Below are 21,407 nucleotides of genomic sequence, written 5' to 3' on the forward strand. Positions count from 1 at the left end.
ACAATACTTTAAATAAAATTATTTTATTCAATTGTTTCATTTTTTTATGTATAGCTCACGTCTGAGTGGTCATCTAGTGTATATATAAATCATTGGGTGAGTCACATCTACGTGACATTGTTTAATAGACAACTGAGGCTCAGTCCTGTTTAGGGACATGCATTCATTTGCCTGCTTCGAAAGTGCTGTTGAAAAAAGATTTCAATTTCACAACCTGTCACATGAATAACTACATGAACCAGAATGCACCACAACAGTCGGCCAATAGTATCGCAGGTTGTTTTGAGGCGTTGAATGCACGCGGTGGTTCTTCCCTTCCTGGTTAAAGATGGCGGATGAGAATGAGACAGCACCGAAGCCGGAGAAAGAAGAGGAGGTAGAAGAAGACCATGGACATTGCAGTGATTGCGAAAATGAAGAGCATCACTTTGATGATGGGTAAGGGTGCACACTTATTTTTAGCACGATAGAAAATGTGTCATGCTATTGCGCTCGTTTTAAAGATAGATGCAAGCTAAACTCAGCTGGGCTTGAGCAAACCCAATTCAACTAATCCCTCCCACTTTCTTTTGGATGATTGGTGCTAACGGTTTAACGTTACTTATTTCCTGCTTTTCGCTCTGATTTGATCTAAATTGGTTATTTTCCTGTTATGGGCAGGGTTTCATGCTGTTCCTCCTTTTGCTTTTAACGCGAGGCATAACGTTAGCTAACTACCATTGGTCACTGTACAAGAAATTGAACCATATTATGATCAATTACATACAATTATGCGGTGAAGACCAACACAAATCAGATTGTAGTACAATATTAAACTGGAACACTTGATTTAGAATAGAAAACAGCACCCAAATGTTAAATAAGACGTCTTAAGTCAAATGCGAAACTGATAGCTGGCTAGCTAGTTAGCTAACGTTATGACTTTTAACGACGTTGACTTGTTAGTTAGTTCACTCCCGAACTTGTGACGCTGTCTGTCAAAAATAATAAACATATTCAGGTAAATAATGATGCATCGTCTGTCTTTTCATCACAGCAACACCAGCATGATAGGTGCTAAATGCTTTAGCATAGTTGGCTCATTCCTACCATGCGGTGCCTTTTATGTCCTCAGGAAATGTCACTTATTTAGTGTAAAATGTGAATTGCAAAAAGCTTTCAATATAAGGTCAGGTGTACTTTACCTTATTAACACAGAAATATGGCATTTTAAAGGGAATTTTATTCATTTTGAACATTATTCATCAACTTACATGAGAAATATAAGCCTTATAATAATAATAATAATAATAATAATAATACTATTTTAAATTTATTATTTTATAGCCCTAGTTAAATTCTCATATCAATAACGTTTTTTTTCATGATTATTGTATTTATTATTTAAGATTTTCTTTGTGTCCCTGATATCACTATCCACCCTGTTAGTCTGTTGTAATTTTCCATTTTAAGAAAACAACCCCTTTCTAAAATGACACCACATTAAGGAAGTTGCATCATTTCTTTGGTGGGAAAACTGTGGTGCAAAGGTACAACAATATAAACACACATTTTTGTTATCTATTTTTCCATGTTTCATTTTGTTAGTCTGTATTTCCCACTCATACATTTCCACCCTGTTACATTTTTATTATTATTTATTTCACCTTTATTTAACCAGGTAGGCCAGTTGAGAACAAGTTCTCATTTACAACTGCGACCTGGCCAATATAAAGTAAAGCAGTGTGACAAAAACAACAACAGAGTTGCACATGGGATAAACAAACGTATAGTCAATAACACAATAGAAAAATCTATGTACAGTGTGTGCAAATGTAGTAAGATTAGGGAGGTAAGGCAATAAAGGGGCCATAGTGGCGAAATAATAACATTTTTGCATTAACACTGGAGTGATAGATGTGCACATGATGATGTGCAAGTAGAGGTACTGGGGTTCAAAAAAAGTAAATAACATGGGGATGAGGTAGTTGGGTGGGCTATTTACAGATGGGCTGTGTACAGGTGCAGTGATCGGTAAGCTGCTCTGACAGCTGATGCTTAAAGTTAGTGAGAGAGATATAAGTCTCCAGCTAAAGTGATTTTTGCAATTCGTTCCAGTCATTGGCAGCAGAGAACTGGAAGGAAAGGCGGTCAAAGGAGGTGTTGGCTTTGGGGATGACCAGTGAAATATACCTGCTGGAGCCCGTGCAACGGGTAGGTGTTGCCATGGTGACCAATGAGCTGAGATAAGGTGGGGCTTTACCAAGCAAAGACTTATAGATGACCTGGAGCCAGTGGGTTTGGCGACGAATATGTAGCGAGGGCCAGCCAATGAGAGCATACAGGTCGCAGTGGTGGGTAGTATATGGGGCTTTGGTGACAAAACGGATGGCACTGTGATAGACTATATCCAATTTGCTAAGTAGAGTGTTGGAGGCTATTTTGTAAATGACATCGCTGAAGTCAAGGATCAGTTGCATAGTCAGTTTTACGAGGGTATGTTTGGCAGCATGAGTGAAGGATGCTTTGTTGCGAAACAGACGATTCTAGATTTAATTTTGGATTAGAGGTGCTTAATGTGAGTCTGGAAGGAGAGTTTACAGTCTAACCAGGCCACGGAAATAGTGTTGTTTGGCATTGAAACTCGTTTGGAGGTTTTTTAACACCGTGTCCAAAGGAGGTCCAGATGTATACAGAATGGTGTTGTCTGCGTAGAGGTGGATCAGAGAATCACCAGCAGCAAGAGTGACATCATTGATATACAGTTGAAGTCAGAAGTTTACATATACTTAGATTGGAGTCATTATAACTCGTTTTTCAACCACTCCACAAATGTCTTGTTAACAAACTATGGTTTTGGCAAGTCGGTTAGGACATCTACTTTGTGCATGACACAAGTAATTTTCACAACAATTGTTTACAGACAGATTATTTCACTTATAATTCACTGTATCACAATTCCAGTGGGTCAGAAGTTTACATACACTAAGTTGACTGTGCCTTTAAACAGCTTGGAAAATTCCAGAAAATGATGTCATGGCTTTAGAAGCTTCTGATAGGCTAATTGACATCATTTGAGTCAATTGGAGGTGTACCTGTGGATGTATTTCAAGGCCTACCTTCAAACTCAGTGCCTCTTTGCTTGACATCATGGGAAAATCAAAAGAAATCAGCCAAGACCTCAGAAAAACATTGTACACCTCCACATGTCTGGTTCATCCTTGGGAGCAATTTCCAAATGCCTGAAGGTACCACGTTCATCTGTACAAACAATAGTACGCAAGTATAAACACCATGGGACCACACAGCCGTCATACCGCTCAGGAAGGAGATGTGTTCTTTCGTGCGAAAAGTGCAAATCAATCCCAGAACAACAGCAAAGGACCATCTGAAGATGCTGGAGGAAACGGGTACAAAAATATCCATATCCACAGTAAAACGAGTCCTATATCGACATAACCTGAAAGGCCGCTCAGCAAGGAGGAAGCCACTGCTCCAAAACCGCCATAAAAAAGTCAGACTACGGTTTGCAACTGCACATAGGGACAAAGATTGTACTTTTTGGAGAAATGTCCTCTGGTCTGATGAAACAAAAATAGAACTGTTTGGCCATAATGACCATCGTTATTTTTGGAGGAAAAGGGGGGAGGCTTGCAAGCCGACGCACACAATCCCAACCGTGAAGCACGGGGGTGGCAGCATCATGTTGTGGGGGTGCTTTGCTGCAGGAGGGACTGGTGCACTTCACAAAATAGATGGCATCATGAGGATGGAAATTTGTGGATATATTGAAGCAACATCTCAAGACGTGTAAGGAAGTTAAAGCTTGGTCGCAAATGGGTCTTCCAAATGGACAATGACCCCAAGCATACTTCCAAAGTTGTGGAAAAATGGCTTAAGGACAACAAAGTCAAGGTATTGGAGTGGCCACCACAAAGCCCAGACCTCAATCCTATAGAAAATGTGTGGGCAGAACTGAAAAAGCGTGTGCGAGCAAGGAGGCCTATAAACCTGACTCAGTTACACCAGCACTGTCAGGAGGAATGGGCCAAAATTCACCCAACTTATTGTGGAAAGCTTGTAGAAGGCTACCCCAAACATTCGACCCAAGTTAAACAATTTAAAGGCAATGCTACCAAATACTAATTGAGTGTATGTAAACTTCTACCCACTGGGAATGTGATGAAAGAAATAACAGCTGAAATAAATAATTCTCTCCTGACATTTCACATTCTTAAAATAGTGGTGATCCTAACTGACCTAAGACAGGGAGTTTTTACTAGGATTAAATGTCAGGAATTGTGCAAAACTGAGTTTTAAATGTATTTGGCTAAGGTGTATGTAAACTTCTGACTACAACTGTATACAGAGAAAAGAGTCGTCGTCCCGCGAATTGAACCCTTTGGCACCCCCATAAAGACTGCCGGAGGTCCGGAATACAGGCCCTCCGATTTGACACACTGAACTCTATCTGAGAAGTAGTTGGGGAACCTGGCGAGGCAGTCATTTGAGAAACCAAGGCTATTGAGTCTGCCGATAAGAATGCGGTGATTGACAGAGTCGAAAGCCTTTGCCAGGTCGATGAAGACGGCTGCACCGTACTGTCTTTTATCGATGGCGGTTATGATATCATTTAGGACCTTGAACGTGGCTGATGTGCACCCATGACCAGCTCGGAAACCAGATTGCATAGTGGAGAAGGTACGGTGGGTTTCGAAATGGTCGGTGATCTATTTGTAAACTTGGCTTTCCAAGACTTAGAAAGGCAGGGCAGGATAGACATAGGTCTGTAACAGTTAGGGTCTAGAGTCTCTCCCCCTTTGAAGAGGTGGATGACCATGGCAGCTTTCCGATCTTTAGGTATCTCAGACGACCACACATGCTGACCATACTGCTTGCATTGCAAAATAAATATAAACATACATGTTATTCAATCATTGCACCCACACTGCTCGCGTGAGCCAACGAGCGTCTGCGTTGCCAGGCGCTAAAATATGTCAGTTCTATTTGTTACACTGAATGCGGTGCAAGTCCTGCCTCTCCCATCTCTTTGGTTTATAGAAGCAGATACCCACGTGCCATCTCCTCATTGGTGATACCTACGTGGGTGATTGAAAGATGAACTGAGGTCGGTCGGTCGTGGTAATACACCTTTTATTATGAAAGTTTAGATGCCAATCTAAAGATGCCATATAAAGTCCAAAGACAAAGCCTGGAAGGAGGAGAGATGACTTGAAAAGATTCGGTTTACCGTTTTTATTTGTGGATTAATTGTCAGAGTAGAGGACCTTGGGCATTTCAAGTAAAATAACAACGTTTATATCCTATGACAAATTGGCTTGCAACAGCAAGCTAGCTAAATAGGACAAATTAGCTAGCAACAGCAAGCTAGCTAGCTAAATTGCCATAAATGTGTAATGCTTTTCAACCTGTCCCCAGATTAATATAACTGTTTTTGATATTTCAACCTGCATGTCGTGATCGCGTTTGGTGTGGGGGGACAAAATACATTTGTGTGTGTCCTGTTTGGGTATGGCGTTAGGCTAAGTTATAGAGAAAAGGAACCACTTTTCATTTATTTGATAGAGAAGTTAAAATCCTGTTCAAGTGTTCACCATTATACTAGCTCAATCTTGCTCACTCACAGAGCTATGGCTAATTTGTGTTCCAAATTTCCACCCAGTTAGGTTCCACCCTGTTAGTTGGAAAATGCACCCCAAAAAATATGTGCCTGAGTTTGACCAAAATATTTTTCTGATTCAATACACAGAAAAAAATATTATTTTTTTCCACCAAAAGTTATGAGGTCCAAAACACACCGCATATTTGGAATGACCAAGTTAAGCTAGGTGACAGCTGTCTGACATGAGTGATACACTTGATGCCAGAAATCTCAGACTTCAGTGCATTCAAGACAACTGGGAACTTGGGGGCTATGACATTTGGAAACGAGCTCCGACTGGGGAAAAATATTTTGAACAGTCATCCGTCTTAGAATTCCAATTCGGAAACACAGCCATCTTTCTAGAGGTCTGACTTGAGCGTTATTTTTCCAGAAGAAAATGAAAGTAACTGCTCTTATCATTCCTTCTGTAAATTGCGATGTTGACCTGACCATATAGTGACATGTAGTTATGTTTAGCTTGGATGCAACCATTGTCAAAACTCTCTTGGTTGCATTGAAGCTATTGGTTCTGCCAACAATCAACAACAACCTATTTAAACTGGGTGTGGATTACAGCCCTTGTGTGGCTTGATGATGTCAGCGTGTATGCGAGCATCTGGAACCCTGCTAGGTAGCTAAATAAGTTAGCTATCAAATATTCATGTTAACGTTAGTTAGCTAAATGAAATGAATGGTTCTGGATGGTAGTTATGCTCGACTGCTGGAATGGAAGCCTGTCGAATAAGCCATTGAATGCTTGGTCGTCTATTGTTCCTGACGGTGTCCCCTTAATATCCCACATACACACACGTTCATACACACACAGACAAGCATTGCCACACACACTCCCCCCAGGGGTCATGTGATTCACCATCTGTCCTGGTGTTACAAATACAGGCCAGTCCCTAGCCTCACTCCCCTCTTGGACGCTAATGGGATCATCCCCTGTTCTTGTAAGTATACTGCTGTCTCCCTGTCCTGTCCTGCCCAGGAAATGGGCATCGGGGTGGGGGCTCTTCTAGAGTCCTTGGTGATCAGGGGATGGAGGAATATCTCCAACCAATTTAAACTAGCTTAGGGATAAACTGTAAGTTATCTGTATTTGGGACAAAAGGTCACCACATGCTTGTTTCCAACATATCTTATAAGATACTGGGTATTCTAGGTTGGTAATGAAGAGGACTGAAACAGTTGTGGCACTCTCCTGGCCTATGGAAAGTCTTTATAGTTAGTTACATGTTGTTTTTTTGTCCTATGGTAGTGACAAGGGCCAGGGAGATGACAGCGGTGCCAAAAAGAAGAAAAACAAAAAGAAGAAGAAGAAGTCTGGGGCAAATAAAGAACCTGCAGAGGAGGATCCGCTAGGCAAGGTAGATGTATGTACATGTGTGTAGGCTACATGAGTGAGGGTGGGGGCAAATGTTTTTGCTTTGTTTGTGTGTCCGTCTGTTCCTTTGAGAGAGAGAGAGAGGAGTTCTAGAAAGACCGACATTGACTTATTGTTCTGTAACTTTTGAAAACGGCCTCTACAAAACTGAATGGAGATTAGTGGGCGTGTTTTTGAATGTCTGTGAAGACATTGTTTTGCATTTGGCAATTGTTTCCTTTTCAACCCTACATTACTCTCTTTCTCTCTCTCTCTACACAGGTGAACTCGCTGCCTGCTGATAAGCTGCAGGAGATCCAAAAGGCCATTGAACTGTTTTCTGTAGGTCAGGGCCCTGCCAAAACCATGGAGGAGGCAAGCCGACGCAGCTACCAGTTCTGGGACACACAGCCCGTCCCCAAGCTAGGTATGACATTTTGCAGGGGTACCGAAATGTCTCCAGAACCTCACTGTAGTGACTAGTAGGGATTAACACGGGTAACCAGGATCCCGGGACTGTACAACTTTTTCCCCCAAAGTCGCACTAATGCAATTCCACAAAATACACGTGCTATTTTATTTTTGCCAATCTGCTCATCATCCAAACAGGTTGTCTCATGGAAGCCTTGAACCTAGCATATATACTTCACACAAAGTCGCCATAAATTTCAAAACTCATGCATAATTTACACTGCCTGACTGCACACGAGACCCGACTGCAGTTTAGACTTTTCATCAGAACTAAAAATTAGATCCCAGTCCCACCCAAGCTCGGTGAGCTGAAAACTCGAGCCCTGGTCCGACATCACAGAAATGACATGAACCCGAAAAAAAGCCAGATTTCTAGAAAACAGTTGCCTATATTGATTTAAACTGGTGTTGAGAACAATGCAGAGGCGGGGGGAAGTGGAGTGAAGAGATGAGGAAACAGCCATTGGGCCTTAGAAAAAGCACAGAGAGAGAAACACTCTTCACTCGCTTAGTAGCCTGTTCTACTCCCTACCAAAAACCTGTGCTTTTGTTTCACTGAATCTCTATGTATATTTGATCTCTGGCTGGACAAGTGGAAGTGGTAGCTCATTTATCACTCATCAGAAACATTTAGTTTGCAGTAATGTAGCCTAAATCAAGTGTATTATTTATCTATTGACTCGCGTAGTAGCCTTATAGGACAGTAGTCTCGGCTCTATCATCCCAATCCCACTGAAACCCAAAATCCTGACTCCTGTCTCACATGATCAACAAACGGTATGAGAGTAGATATGGATATATTTTTTAACAGAGTTGGTCCCTGATAAGATACCTTGTTTAAAATATAAATTTCCTCTCTTCATCTCCCCGTTATTCATGAGCTGATTTGCTATCTGTATAATTATCAACTCGATTTAGACAAATGGGGTATATTCTGTCATTGGTTGAGTTTATCTAGCAAGCTTAACGACTTTGGTCGTTTGACTTTTGTTTGACTGCCTTTTTAAAGTTTGTATGATTTGACAACGCTATGGCCCACTCGGGGTGCGCTCTGTGCGCGTCCTGGGTGCGCTCTGTGCGCGTCCTGGGTGCGCTCTGTGCGCGTCCTGGGTGCGCTCTGTGCGCGTCCTGGGTGCGCTCTGTGCGCGTCCTGGGTGCGCTCTGTGCGCGTCCTGGGTGCGCTCTGTGCGCGTCCTGGGTGCGCTCTGTGCGCCTATATGTTTCAACTTGGGGACTGGCTTGCTTTGCAGCCTGCACGACTTGGGAGAGAGGTGCCGCTCCGCTTGCATGCAGCAGTGCGAGGGATAGTCAGGGGTCGGTGTGTTTGACACAGGAGAGAGACAGTACCCATACACACTTAACCTATGGCATCTACAAGTTTGTCTAACTAGGACGTCTATCATCCCTTCTGGTAGTGCCTCTCTTGACTGCATCAATTTGATGTAAAGAGGCTAGCTATGTTAGCCAGCTAACTCTTAGCTAGCTACAGTGCGTTCGGAAAGTATTCAGACCTCTTGACTTTTTTCACATTTTGTTATGTTGCAGCCTTATTCTAAAATTTATTAAATCGTTTCTTTCCTCATAAATTACGCATAACAATGAAGCAAAACCATTTTTTTAGGACTTGAAATATCACATTTACATAAGTATTCAGACCCTTTACTTAGTACTTTGTTGAAGCACCTTTGGCAGCGATTACAGCCTCGAAGCTTCTTGGGTATGACGCTACAATCTTGGCACACGTGTATTTGGGGAGTTTCTCCCATTCTTCTCTGCAGAATCTCTCAAGCTCTGTCAGGTTGAATGGGGAGTGTTGCTGCACAGCTATTTTCAGGTCTCTCCAGAGATGTTTGATCGGATTCAAGTCTGGGCTCTGGCTGGGCCACTCAAGAACATTCAGAGACTTGTCCCGAAGCCACTCCTGTGTTGTCCTGTGGGAAGGTGGACCTTCGCCTCAGTCTGAGGTTCTGAGCGCTCTGGGGCAGTTTTTCATCAAGGATCTCTCTGTACTTTGCTCCGTTCATCTTTCCCTCAATCCTGACTAGTCTCCCAGTCCCTGTAGCTGAAAAACATCCCCACAGCATGATGCTGCTACCACCATGCTTCACCGTAGGGATGGTGCCAGGTTTCTTCCAGACATGACGCTTGGCATTCAGGCCAAAGAGTTCAAACTTGGTTTCATCAGACCAGAGAATGTTATTTCTCATGGTCTGAGAGCAAACGCCAAATGGGCTTTTTACTGAGGAGTGGTTTCCGCCTGGCCACTCTACCATAAAAGCCTGATTGGTGGAGTGCTGCAGAGATGGTTGTCCTTCTGGAAGGTTCTCCCATCTCCACAGAGGAGCTCTGTCCGAGTGACCATTGGGTTCTTGGTCACCTCCATGACCAAGGCCCTTCTCCACCGATTGCTCAGTTTGGCCGGGCAGCCAGCTCTAGGAAGAGTCTTGGTGGTTCCAAATTTCTTGCATTTAAGAATGATCGAGGCCACTGTGCTCTTGAGGACCTTCACTGCTGCAGACATTTTTTGGTACCCTTCCCCAGATCTGTGCCTCGACACAATCCTGTTTTGGAGCTCTACGGACAATTCCTTCGACCTCATGGCTTGGTTTTTGCTTTGACATTCACTGTCAACTGTGGGACTTTATATATATATAGAGAGGTGTGTTCCTTTCCAAATCATGTCCAATCAGTTTAATTTACCACAGGTGGACTCCAATCAAGTTGTAGAAACATCTCAAGGATGATCAATGGAAGCAGGATGCACCTGAGCTCAATTTCAAGTCTCATAGAAAAGGGTCTGAATACTTACGTAAATAAGGTATTCTTGTTTTTTATTTTTAATAAATGCTCTGAATACTTTCCTAATGCATTGTACCTTAGCTAATTGAGTCTGTTTTGGTTCGCTTCCTGTCCTTGTTTACAACAACTCGGTGTAGCCTTCTCCTTCTCATTTAGCTAACTTCATTTTGTAATTTGAATTCCATTTCGCATTGATCTCTAATCTCCCATGTTGCTTGCTACATATGAAACTAGTGCCACGTTGATTGGCTGACAATAATAACAGAAGCGTGAAACCCGTGTTGGCTACGTTGTCATTTTATGGGTCGCACGTCATAAAAACAACATTGAAAAGTTTGTTTTATTGAATTAAGAATTTAAAATGTCATGGTGTATCCTTGTGTGTAGCAATGTTACATACACTGAAAAAAGTATATAAACGCAACATGCAACAATTTCTAAATGTTTACTGAGTTACAGTTCATATAAGGAAATCAGTCCCTAATCTACGGATTTCACACGACTGGGAATACAGATATGCATCTGTTGGTCACAGATGCCTTAAAAAAAAAAGTGGGGGTGTGGACCAGAACCAGTCACTATCTGGTGTGACCACAATTTGCCTCGTGTAGCGTGCCACGTCTCCTTCGCATAGAGATCAGGCTGTTGATTGGCCTGTGGAATGGTGTCCCGCTCCTCTTCAATGGCTTTGCGAAGTTGATGAATATTGGCGGGAACTGGAATACAGTATCGTACACGTTGATCCAGAGCATCCTAAACATGCTTGATGGGTGACATGCCTGGTGAGTATGCAGGCCATGGAAGAATTGGGAAATTTTTCAGCTTCCAGGAATTGTGTACAGATCCTTGCAACATGGGGCCGTGCATTATCATGATGAAACATGAGTTGATGGTGGTGGCTGAATGGCATGACAATGGGCCTCAGTATCTCGTCACGGTATCTCTGTGCATTCAAATTGCCATCACTAAAATGCAATTGTTCATTGTCTGTAGCTTATGCCTGCTCATACCAAAATCCCACCACCACCATGGGGCACTGTTCACAACGTTGACATCAGTAAATCGCTCGCCCATTTGATGCCATACACGTCATCTGCTTGGTTCAGTTGAAACGGGGATTCATCCGTGAAGAGCACCCTTCTCCAGCTTGCCAGTGGCCGTCAAAGGTGAGAATTTTCCCACTGAAGTCGGTTCCAACGCCGAACTGCAGTCAGGTGAAGACCCTGGTAAGGACGACGAGCACGCAGATGAGCTTCCCTGAGACTGTTTCTGACAGTTTGCAGAAATTATTTCTTCAAACCCAGTTTCATCAGCTGTCTGGGTGGCTGGTCTCGGATGATTCCGCAGGTGAAGAAGCCAGAAGTGGATGTCCTGGGCTGACGTGGTTACACGTGGTCTGCGGTTGAGGCCGATTGAATGAACTGCCAAATTCTTTAACTACAGCATCGTTTTCTACCATTGCGTTGTACTTGTGGTAGAGAAATTAATATTCATTATTCTGGCAACATCTCTGGTGGACATTCCTGCAGTCAGCAGGCCAATTGCACGCTCCCTCAACTTGAGGCATCTGTGGCATTGGGTTGTGTAACAAAACTGCACATTTTAGTTTCCTTTTATTATCCCCAGCACAAGGTGCACCTGTGTAATGATCATGCTGTTTATCAGCTTATTTATATGCCACACCTGTCAGGTGGATGGATTATCTTGGCAAAGGAGAAATGCTTAATAACAGGGATGTGAACATATTTGTGCACAACATTTGAGAGGGCGAGAAGCTTTTTGTGCATATGAAATGTTTCTGGGATCTTTTATTTCAGCTCATGAAACATGGGACCAACACTTTGCATGTTTTGTTTATAATTATGTTCAGTGTAGATTAATTACATTTAGACAGGCCTTTCATTGTTAAAATTTGCCTAAGATTTGTTTCTTAAATAATTACTTAATTAGTCACATAAATGATTTAATTTAGACAAGGCCTTTTTCATTGTTAAAATAGGCCCATGATGTTTTTTTTTCTTATTTATTATAAATGTTTTCAAAAAGTAGTACTGACCTGAGATTTGATATGAATAGTCCAATTGGCCTCTTTGTTTTTGGATTAAACCTACTATGATGGCTCCCGAGTGGCGTTGCGCTCTAAGGCACTGCATCGCAGTGCTAGAGACGTCACTACAGACCCTGGTTCGATCCCGGGCTGTATCACAACCGGCTGTGATCGGGAGTCACAGGGCTGCGCACAATTGGCCCAGCGTCGTCCGGATTAGGGGAGGGTTTGGCCGGGGTAGGCCGTCATTGTAAAATAAAATGTTTTTCTTAACTGACTTGCCTAGTTAAATAAAATACATTTTATGCTTTGTATATTTGCGTTGAATATGCAGATTGCTAATATCCTCTTACGTTGCGTTTTGTTGTTTACCTTAGGGGAGATGGTGACATCGCATGGTTCCATCGAGCCTGACAAAGACAACATCCGGGAGGAGCCCTACAGCCTTCCTCCAGGCTTCACGTGGGACGCCTTGGACCTGGGCGACGCCGCTGTGGTGAGGAGGCTCATCTACAACCCCTCCACCCCAGACTGAGTGTCCCAAAAACAATATAGCGATAGCAATCAAAATTCTTCACTTTTGGTTGTGGTTATTCCATCAGCTGACCCCACTTTACCCTACTTAATTTAACCTTAGACCTTTCAGTCGTGGCTCAGTCTCTTACTCTTCCTCTTCCTCCTCTTAGCTAAAGGAGCTGTACACTCTGCTCAATGAGAACTACGTGGAGGATGATGACAACATGTTCCGCTTCGACTACTCCCCAGAGTTCCTGCTCTGGTAACGCTTTATTACTTAACTACGTCACGTTTGTTACTCAGTTTGTCTCATTTATGTAACAATCTCTTTCAATAGATATCTCTCTAATGTTAGATGTGTTATCTTTTAAAGGCAGGAGTTTTTTCTGACCAGCAAAACCTGGCCCTCGTGTTTTCTATCATAGTTGGGAACTGACCTGTAATTGTGATGTCTCTCTCTCAGGGCTCTGCGTCCCCCAGGCTGGCTGCCCCAGTGGCATTGTGGGGTGAGGGTGAACTCCAACCAGAAGCTGGTGGGCTTCATCAGTGCCATCCCTGCCAACATCCGCATCTATGACCAGTCAGTGAATATGCATCATGCTCTTGTTCACACACTTTTATTACTCCCAAACACTGTAGTATTTTAATATAGCTAACAATAAGAATGTAATATTTGCTCCTTGATTATATAATTTCCTTTGTTTATTTGCTGTAAGAAGTCAGACATTAAGAGGAGGCCTTACTCACTTTAGACTGTTTTCGTCATTTAGAGATAAGAAGATGGTGGAGATCAACTTCCTGTGCGTCCACAAGAAGCTGCGCTCCAAGCGGGTAGCGCCAGTCCTGATCCGAGAGATCACCAGACGGGTCAACCTGAAGGGCATCTTCCAGGCTGTCTACACCGCTGGCGTGGTACTGCCCAAACCTGTGGGCACCTGCAGGTGGGTCACTGAGAGACACACTACACCCACACCAGACGGATACCCATCCAACCAAATTCATTTGCTCGTAAACACAAAAACAAAGTAAGCGAAAAGGGATCTGTTATCATCTGTATAGGTACTGGCATCGCTCGCTGAACCCACGCAAGCTGATCGAGGTGAAGTTCTCTCACCTGAGCCGGAACATGACTATGCAACGCACCATGAAGCTGTACCGTCTGAATGAGGTGAGTCAGTGAGCAAAGCGCCATCTAGAGGCTATCCTCTGCACAACACCCAACCGCCCAGCCGTCACCTGATGCCTCTATTTGAAATGTCTGTTGTGTTGACGTGAAACTCTCCGTTGAAAGGGATTACGGTGACCTTCCGTCTCCTTCTCTCCAGGCACCAAAGACGTCTGGCTTGCGGCCAATGACCAGGAAGGATGTTCCGGCGGTGCATCGCCTGCTCCTGGAGTACCTGAGCCAGTTCCACCTGGCCCCCGTCATGAGCCCCGAGGAGGTGGAGCACTGGCTGCTGCCCCAGGAGAACATCATCGACACCTACCTGGTCGTGGTCAGTACCATTGTTAAAATGTACACTACCGTAGACACCTATAACATTGCAGCACCTTACACACCTAGTAAATGGTATAGTCTTAGTAGACCGTTACACATTACCGTATGGACACCTATCCAGATACCCTTTGTAGACTCTTCTACCTCTAGACAACATTGTTCACCTTATGTCACCTTCAGAGCTCTGGAAATGCATTTCACACACATCTAAAATGGAGTGACTGTAAAGTTGGAGTTTGTGTTTTCCCTCCCTGTGGCAGACCTCTGGGGGCAAGGTGACGGACTTCCTGAGCTTCTACACACTCCCCTCTACTATTATGAACCATCCAGTGCACCGCAGCCTCAAGGCAGCCTACTCCTTCTACAACGTGCACACCACCACCACCCTGTTGGACCTGATGTCTGACGCGCTCATTCTGGCCAAGTCGGTGAGTTGGTTCTCTTGGTTCAGGCGGCTGGGGGTTGGAGGTCAAATGGGAGTTGGATTTGGGTACCAGGTCAAATATTGACTGTTTACACTGAGTAAACCAAACATTAGGAACACTTTCCTGATATTGAGTTGCACCCCCACTTTTTTGCTCTCAGAACAGCCTCCGTTTGTCGGGCCATCGACTCTACAAGGTGTCGAATGCGTTCCACAGGGATGCTGGCCCATGTTGACTCCAATACTTCCCACAGTTGTGTCAAGTTGGTTGGATGTCATTTGGGTGGTGGACCATGCTTGATACACACGGGAAACTGTTGAGTGTGAAAAATGCAGCTGTATTGCAGTTCTTGACACAAACTGGTGCGCCTGTTACCTACTACCATACCCCGTTCAAAGGCACTTCAATCTTTTGTCTTGTTCATTCACCCTCTGAATGGCACACACACACAATCCATGTCTCAATTGTCTCAACTTTAAATCCTTTTAATCTGTCTCCTCCCCTTGATCTACACTGATTTGAAGTGGATTTAACAAGCGACATCAATTAGGGATCATAGCATTCATCTGGTCAGTCTGTCATGGAAAGAGCAAGTGTTCTTAATGTTTTGTATACTCAGTGAATAATTCATCTTTAATTCAATCCCTTTCCCCATCTCTCTCCATATCCCCCTCGCTCATCCATATCTATTGTCAATATCCAGAAAGGGTTTGACGTTTTCAATGCACTGGACCTGATGGAGAATAAGACTTTCCTGGAGAAGCTCAAGTTTGGCATCGGAGACGGGAATCTACAGTATTATCTGTACAATTGGAAGTGTCCTAGCATGGGATCAGAGAAGGTGCGTCATGATGCCCATAGTTCATATTTACTGATAGTTCAGTCAGTTCCTGGAGTGATGACTCTTTTTTCACATTGATATAAATTATTCATGGTAATATGATGATATTGAAACAGTGTTTTGTGGTACCTAGACTGTACTGTAGTTGTTTTTTTCTGGTACAAAAGGAGGAAGTGTTATGAGAGAGGGAGGGAACCATCGACTTGATTATCTTGCTATCGCAGTTAAGCCAGGCAGAGAAGTATACAGGCCTCACAGATGTCATCATGTGGGTTCTCATTTTAACTTCTGGTGAAACTATCATAAGCTTCCTTTTTCTGTGGTTCACAGGTTGGCTTAGTACTACAGTGACATCCCTCTTCACCCCCCGAGCGTCACAGTTAGGCCAGGAGACCACACGACGTACTGACCGCCTGACAGATGGACCGATGGACTTCCTGGAAAGAGAACCCACCGCCCATTTTTATTTCTTTACCTTTGAACTTTGACCTGCACTACCGCTGCCAGGCAGGGAGTCGGAGGAGTTGGTCCTTCTCCACGCTCTCTCTCCCTTCCATCACATGGACCTTAAGCCATTTTAGTTACCATCCCAACTGAAGTCTGTCATGATTGTACCAGATATCTTATACACACACTGCACAATTCGCTATATAACACACACGTGTAACTACACAACATGCATGTACAGTAAGACAAACATGACAGGAAAATTATACTAACACATACTCAGTAGATGCTAACATTTTATTTTCCTTCATGTGTGCGCTTTTTGAAACAAATCTCATCATCCCCAAAGTAAGGTTTTAGAGAAAAAAATCGAAACTTTCAAAAGGAAGAACAACTAAACAAAAACAAAAAAAGGTAATTAATATCCAAAGTGGACACGACAAGGGCTTCTGTCAGTTTTTACTTCTCTCGCTATTGAGGCTTGAACCTGCAGATTTACTGTCAACACCTCAATTTTCTCCACTGTAGGCGTTCTAGAGTTGACTGTACACAGCTGACTGAGGGGTTTTGTCCTTCATCTTTTTATTTTTATTTTTTTTTATATCTTTTTTTTTTGGTCCCATCTGTACTAACTGCCATGACCCATTCAGAAGCCCTGTTCAGAAGAAAATACAACGATGGCCGTTAAATGGAATAGCTGTCAACAAGAACTTAACAATTTGGAGTAGTTTGGACCTTTTTTCTTTTTTTTTCTTAAAAAAAAAACATTGCGGCCGGGAGAGCAGATATCTGGAGTAGGGGAATGGTTGGGTGGGGGCTGCTGAGAGAGGGCACGGAAGGGACTGGATACTGTTTGTGGGTATAACACCTCTGAAATTGAGAATCAAAACTGTCAAGGATTTTGGGGACCTGGGCCAGCGAGGGGGCTGGGTAACACCCAAGTAAACTTTTTGTTTTTATGTAGAGTGTTGGATGGGATGCAAACCGAAATGAAAAACGGGTCTCATGGTTTTATGATGCAGGAAAACAAATGTGAAGATGCAGGGGAATTTTTGTGCAAAATAAAATATAGAAGTTGCTGTGAGGTTTTGTAATGGTTGCTCTCAGGTGATTTCTGTCCTTTAGTTTATCATGAGGATATTCACTGGGTTACTTCTGCCTTACTCATCACCCCTTTGTGGTCAAATTCTACCTAAGTGGTGTGACTCCAAAATCAGTCAAAACAATTAATTTTGATTCTTGTTATACTTGTATTTGTTGTTCTGTAAATAATTTCCCATGAGCCGTTTGAGTTTGCTATTTTAGTGCAGACATAAAGGTTATAACATAAAGTGGGAAGTGGGTTTAAACATCTCCCTTTACTAAACTTAAGAGATGTCTCAAATGGTTGCAGACTACAATCTTTCTAGTCACTGCACCAGTTTCCAAAATGGATGTATACTGAACAAAAATAGTGCAACATGCAACAATTTCATTGATTTTACTGAGTTACAGTTCATATAAGGAAATCAGTCAACTGAAATAAATTCAGTAGGCCCTAATCTATGGATTTCACATGATTGGGAATACAGATATGCATCTGTTGGTGGCAGATACCTTAAAAAAACAAAAGGGCCTCATAATGGACCTCAGGATCTTATAGTATTTTTGTTCATTCGAAATGCCATCGATAAAATGCATTTGTGTTCGTTGTCCATAGCTTATGCCTGCCCATACCATAACCCCACCCCCACCATGGGGCACTCTGACATCGCCAAACCGCTCGCCCACACGATACCATACACGTGGTCTGCAGTTGTGAGGCCGGTTGGACGTACTGCCAAATTCTCTAAAACGACATGGGAGGCTTATGGTAGAGAAATTAACATACAATTCTCTGGCAACAGTTCTGGTGGACATTCCTGCAGTCAGCATGCCAATTACATGCTCCTTAAACTTGTGACATCTGTGGCATTGTGTGACAAATCTGCAGAGTTTAGTGGCTTTTTGTCCCCAGCACAAAGTGCAATGATCATATTGTTTAATCAGCTTCTTGATATGCCACACCTGTCAGCTGGATGGATTGTCTTGGCAAAGGAGAAATTCCCCATAACATGGATGTAAACAAATTTGAGCACAACATTTGAGAGAAGTAAGCTTTTTGTGCTTATGGAACATTTCTGGGATATTTTATTTCAACTCATGTAACAGGACACTTCGTACATGTTGGGTTTATTTTTATTGAGTGCATATTTGAGCAACAAAACAGAATTGTGTCCCTAGTGTCATGCACAAACGTGATCTAATTGACCTCTCATGGAGATATACAATTTGTAAGGCACTACACACTCCAATTCCACCACTATGTGCATACTTTCCTCTGATTTAAAGACTTTGCCGTCTATCTTACTTTATTTATTAAATGTCAGTCTTTTGCTATGTGGTGATACTGCAGCATACACCCAAGCCAATCACTAAAACTACATTCTTTAACTTTCTTTGTATATTATTAATAATTTGTGAGGCCATCTTGTATATTCTAGTAACTTGTCTCCTTGCTATGCCACGTGTTATTTTCATCACTACCTTACCCACCGTGACCTCAGTTTTAGGTTCTTACTGAGAATGGTTCCCAGATGGCTTTTCCACTATCTTTCTGAAAATTATGGGTTTAGGATTGAGATTAAATTGAACCTGCAGCTCTCAGATAAGACTGGTTTGGCAACTTGACATTCTGATTAGATCAAGATAACCTGCATAAAGAAGAAGAGGACCTTTTGAGACTTTATATTACTATGCAGGTAGGTTATGTTATGGCCTTTTCAACTATGCTCCCTTTGACTGTTTCACATGATCTGTTGAAACTGAACAAATATCAAATGTGTAAGAGTTGACCAGATATAGATATATAAAAATAGTGAAAACAAAGTTGAAAATATAAATGCATTCCCTCATTGTTAGCTATCACTATCCACAGAACCAAAAATCATCAGGTTTCCTTTAAATTGTCTACAATATCTTTAGGTTTTTAATAAATTAGATGGTTAGAACACATTACTACAACATGAGAATCATTCCTAATGAAAAATATCAATGACGACGTAACGGACAGCTCGGTGCAGTCAACATGTTAATACTGCTCACAAATACAAGTAGTGATGAAGTCAATCTCTCCTCTACTTTGAGCCAGGAGAGATTGACATGCATATTATTAATGTTAGTTCTCTGTGTAGATCCAAGGGCCAGCTGTGCTGCCCTCTTCCGAGCCATTTGCAATTTTCCTAAGTCCCTCTGTTGCACCTGACCACATTACTGAACAGTAGTCCAGGTGCGACAAAACTAGGGCCTGTATGACCTGCTTCGTTGATAGTGCTGTTAAGAAGGCAGAGCAATGCTTTATTATGGACAGACTTCTCCCCATCTAAGTTACAGTTGTATCAATATGTTTTGACCATGACAGTTTACAATCCAGGGTTACTCCAAGCTTTTGAGGACCAACAGGGAGGTGAAGGCCCTCGGCAGCTTCTACACCAGGTAGCCTAGTGGTTAGAGTGTTGGACTAGTAACCGAAAGGTTGCAAGTTCAAATCCCCGAGCTGACAAGGTACAAATCTGTCGTTCTGCCCCTGAACAAGGCAGTTAACCCACTGTTCCTAGGCCGTCATTGAAAATAAGAATTTGTTCTTAACTGACTTTCCTAGTTAAATAAAGGTAAAATAAAACATTAGGGTATGCAACTCTTACACTACTAGGTTCGGTTTTCTGTTGTACCTGATAATTAAGTGCTCCCACCTGGTGTCCCAGGTCTAAATCAGTCCCTGATTATTGGGCAACAATGAACAAATGCTGTGGAACTGGCTTCGAGGTCCAGAGTCAGGTTTGAGGGTTCTACACCTTCTCTTGAGTAGAGCACGACTTGGGAAGCCAGCAGGGGGCACTGGAAGGAGACCTGATCATCAACAGCGAGAAGGAGCAGGTACAGTCTAAAATGGATCATCTTAAAACAAAGATCTATGCCGACAAACAGTACTCCTCTTCTTTATTTTTCTGGGATAGTCACCTGTTGTAGTGTCCTGGGGTAATGAAAGATTTGTTTTTGTCTTTTAACATCTTCAGCTCTTGAGCATACTATTGTTATCCAAGGACTTTCTTGCAGAGAGGGTTGGCAGCATCGGTGGCTCTTCACTTCACAGATTTGTCCTGCCTCAACGCTGAAAAGAGCATATGCAAAATGCCATGTTTCAATAAATATTGTTGTGGGAGTCTAAACCTTTGTATAACAAGCACATTTTCTAAATTAGTATTCTGTTCATTTGGAAATGAGCAAACTACACACTTCAAGAATAATGATTTGTCAATGCTCATGTCAGAGATAGATTAAAGTACAATGGCACCACAGATCTAGATTGAGATTCTATATTTATTATTGGCACAAAGTACTGTAACATCCAATGAATGAATGCATTAAATATACTGAACAAAAATATAAACGCAACATGCAACAATATCAGATTTTACTGAGTTACAGTTCATATATGGAAATCAGTCCATTGAAATAAAATCATTAGGCCATAATCTATGGATTTCACATGACAGATACCTTAAAAAAAGGGGGTAAGTGCGTGGATCAGGAAACCATGTGTGACCATGTGTGACCACCATTTGCCTCATGCAGCGTGACACCTTCGCATAGAGTTGATCAGGCTGTTGATTGTGGCCTGTGGAATGTTGTCCCACTCCTCTTCAATGGCTGTGCGAAGTTTCTGGATATTGGTGGGAACTGGAACATGCGGTTGTACAAGTCGATCCAGAGCATCCCACACATGCTCAATGGGTGACATGTCTGGTGAGTATGCAGGCTTCCAGAAATTATGTACAGGCCCTTGCGATTTGGGGCCAGGCATTATGCTGAAACATGAGGTGATGGCGGTGGATGAATGGCACAACAATGGGTCACAGGATCTCGTCACGGTATCTCTGGGCATTCAAACTGACATTGATAAAATGCAATTGTGTTCATTATCCATAGGTTATGCCTGCCCATACCATAACCCCACTGCCACCATGGGGCACTCTGTTCACAATGTTGAAATCAGTAAACCGCTTGCCCACACAATGACATGCACGTGGCCTGTGGTTGTGAGGCTGGTTGGCCGTACTGCCAAGTTCTCTAAAACGACGTTGGAGGCAGCTTATGGTAGAGAAATGAACGTTCAATCCTCTGGCAACAGATCTGGTTGACGTTCCTGCAGTCAGCATGCCAATTGCACATTCTCTCAACTTGAAACATCTGTGGCCTTGTGTTGTGTGACAAAACTGCCTTTTATTGTCCCCAGCACAAGGTGCACCAGCTTCTTGATATGCCACACCTGTAA

At 42.7% G+C, this 21,407-nt stretch overlaps 1 protein-coding gene across 2 annotated transcripts; it reads left to right on the forward strand.

Moving 5' to 3' along the window:
* Positions 1-280: 280 nt before the first annotated feature.
* Positions 281-16,304, forward strand: LOC106607243 (glycylpeptide N-tetradecanoyltransferase 1). Of its 2 annotated transcripts, none has more exons than XM_014204013.3 (12): positions 281-438; positions 6,906-7,020; positions 7,293-7,437; positions 12,705-12,823; positions 13,014-13,105; positions 13,307-13,423; positions 13,614-13,784; positions 13,903-14,011; positions 14,169-14,339; positions 14,602-14,769; positions 15,470-15,607; positions 15,938-16,304. In XM_014204013.3, the coding sequence occupies exons 1-12, from the start codon at positions 329-331 to the stop codon at positions 15,956-15,958; spliced, it is 1,476 nt and encodes a 491-aa protein (XP_014059488.2). In that variant the 5' UTR covers positions 281-328; the 3' UTR covers positions 15,959-16,304. The 2 variants fall into 2 exon arrangements, with proteins under 2 accessions (XP_014059488.2, XP_014059490.2); XM_014204015.3 differs by having other exon boundaries at positions 6,906-7,014.
* The last annotated feature ends 5,103 nt before the right edge of the window (positions 16,305-21,407 follow it).

The sequence above is a fragment of the Salmo salar genome, chromosome 06 (genome assembly GCF_965601325.2).
Source record: "Salmo salar chromosome 06, fSalSal1, whole genome shotgun sequence".
Taxonomy (NCBI): domain Eukaryota; kingdom Metazoa; phylum Chordata; class Actinopteri; order Salmoniformes; family Salmonidae; genus Salmo; species Salmo salar.

Bases quoted from the DNA above. Each gene is read 5' to 3' on its own strand.
- LOC106607243 (XM_014204013.3), top strand. From the start codon at position 329: ATGGCGGATGAGAATGAGACAGCACCGAAGCCGGAGAAAGAAGAGGAG. The intron at 13,785-13,902 runs GTGGGTCACTGA...TCATCTGTATAG, and splicing joins AAACCTGTGGGCACCTGCAG to GTACTGGCATCGCTCGCTGA. The intron at 14,012-14,168 runs GTGAGTCAGTGA...CCTTCTCTCCAG, and splicing joins AGCTGTACCGTCTGAATGAG to GCACCAAAGACGTCTGGCTT.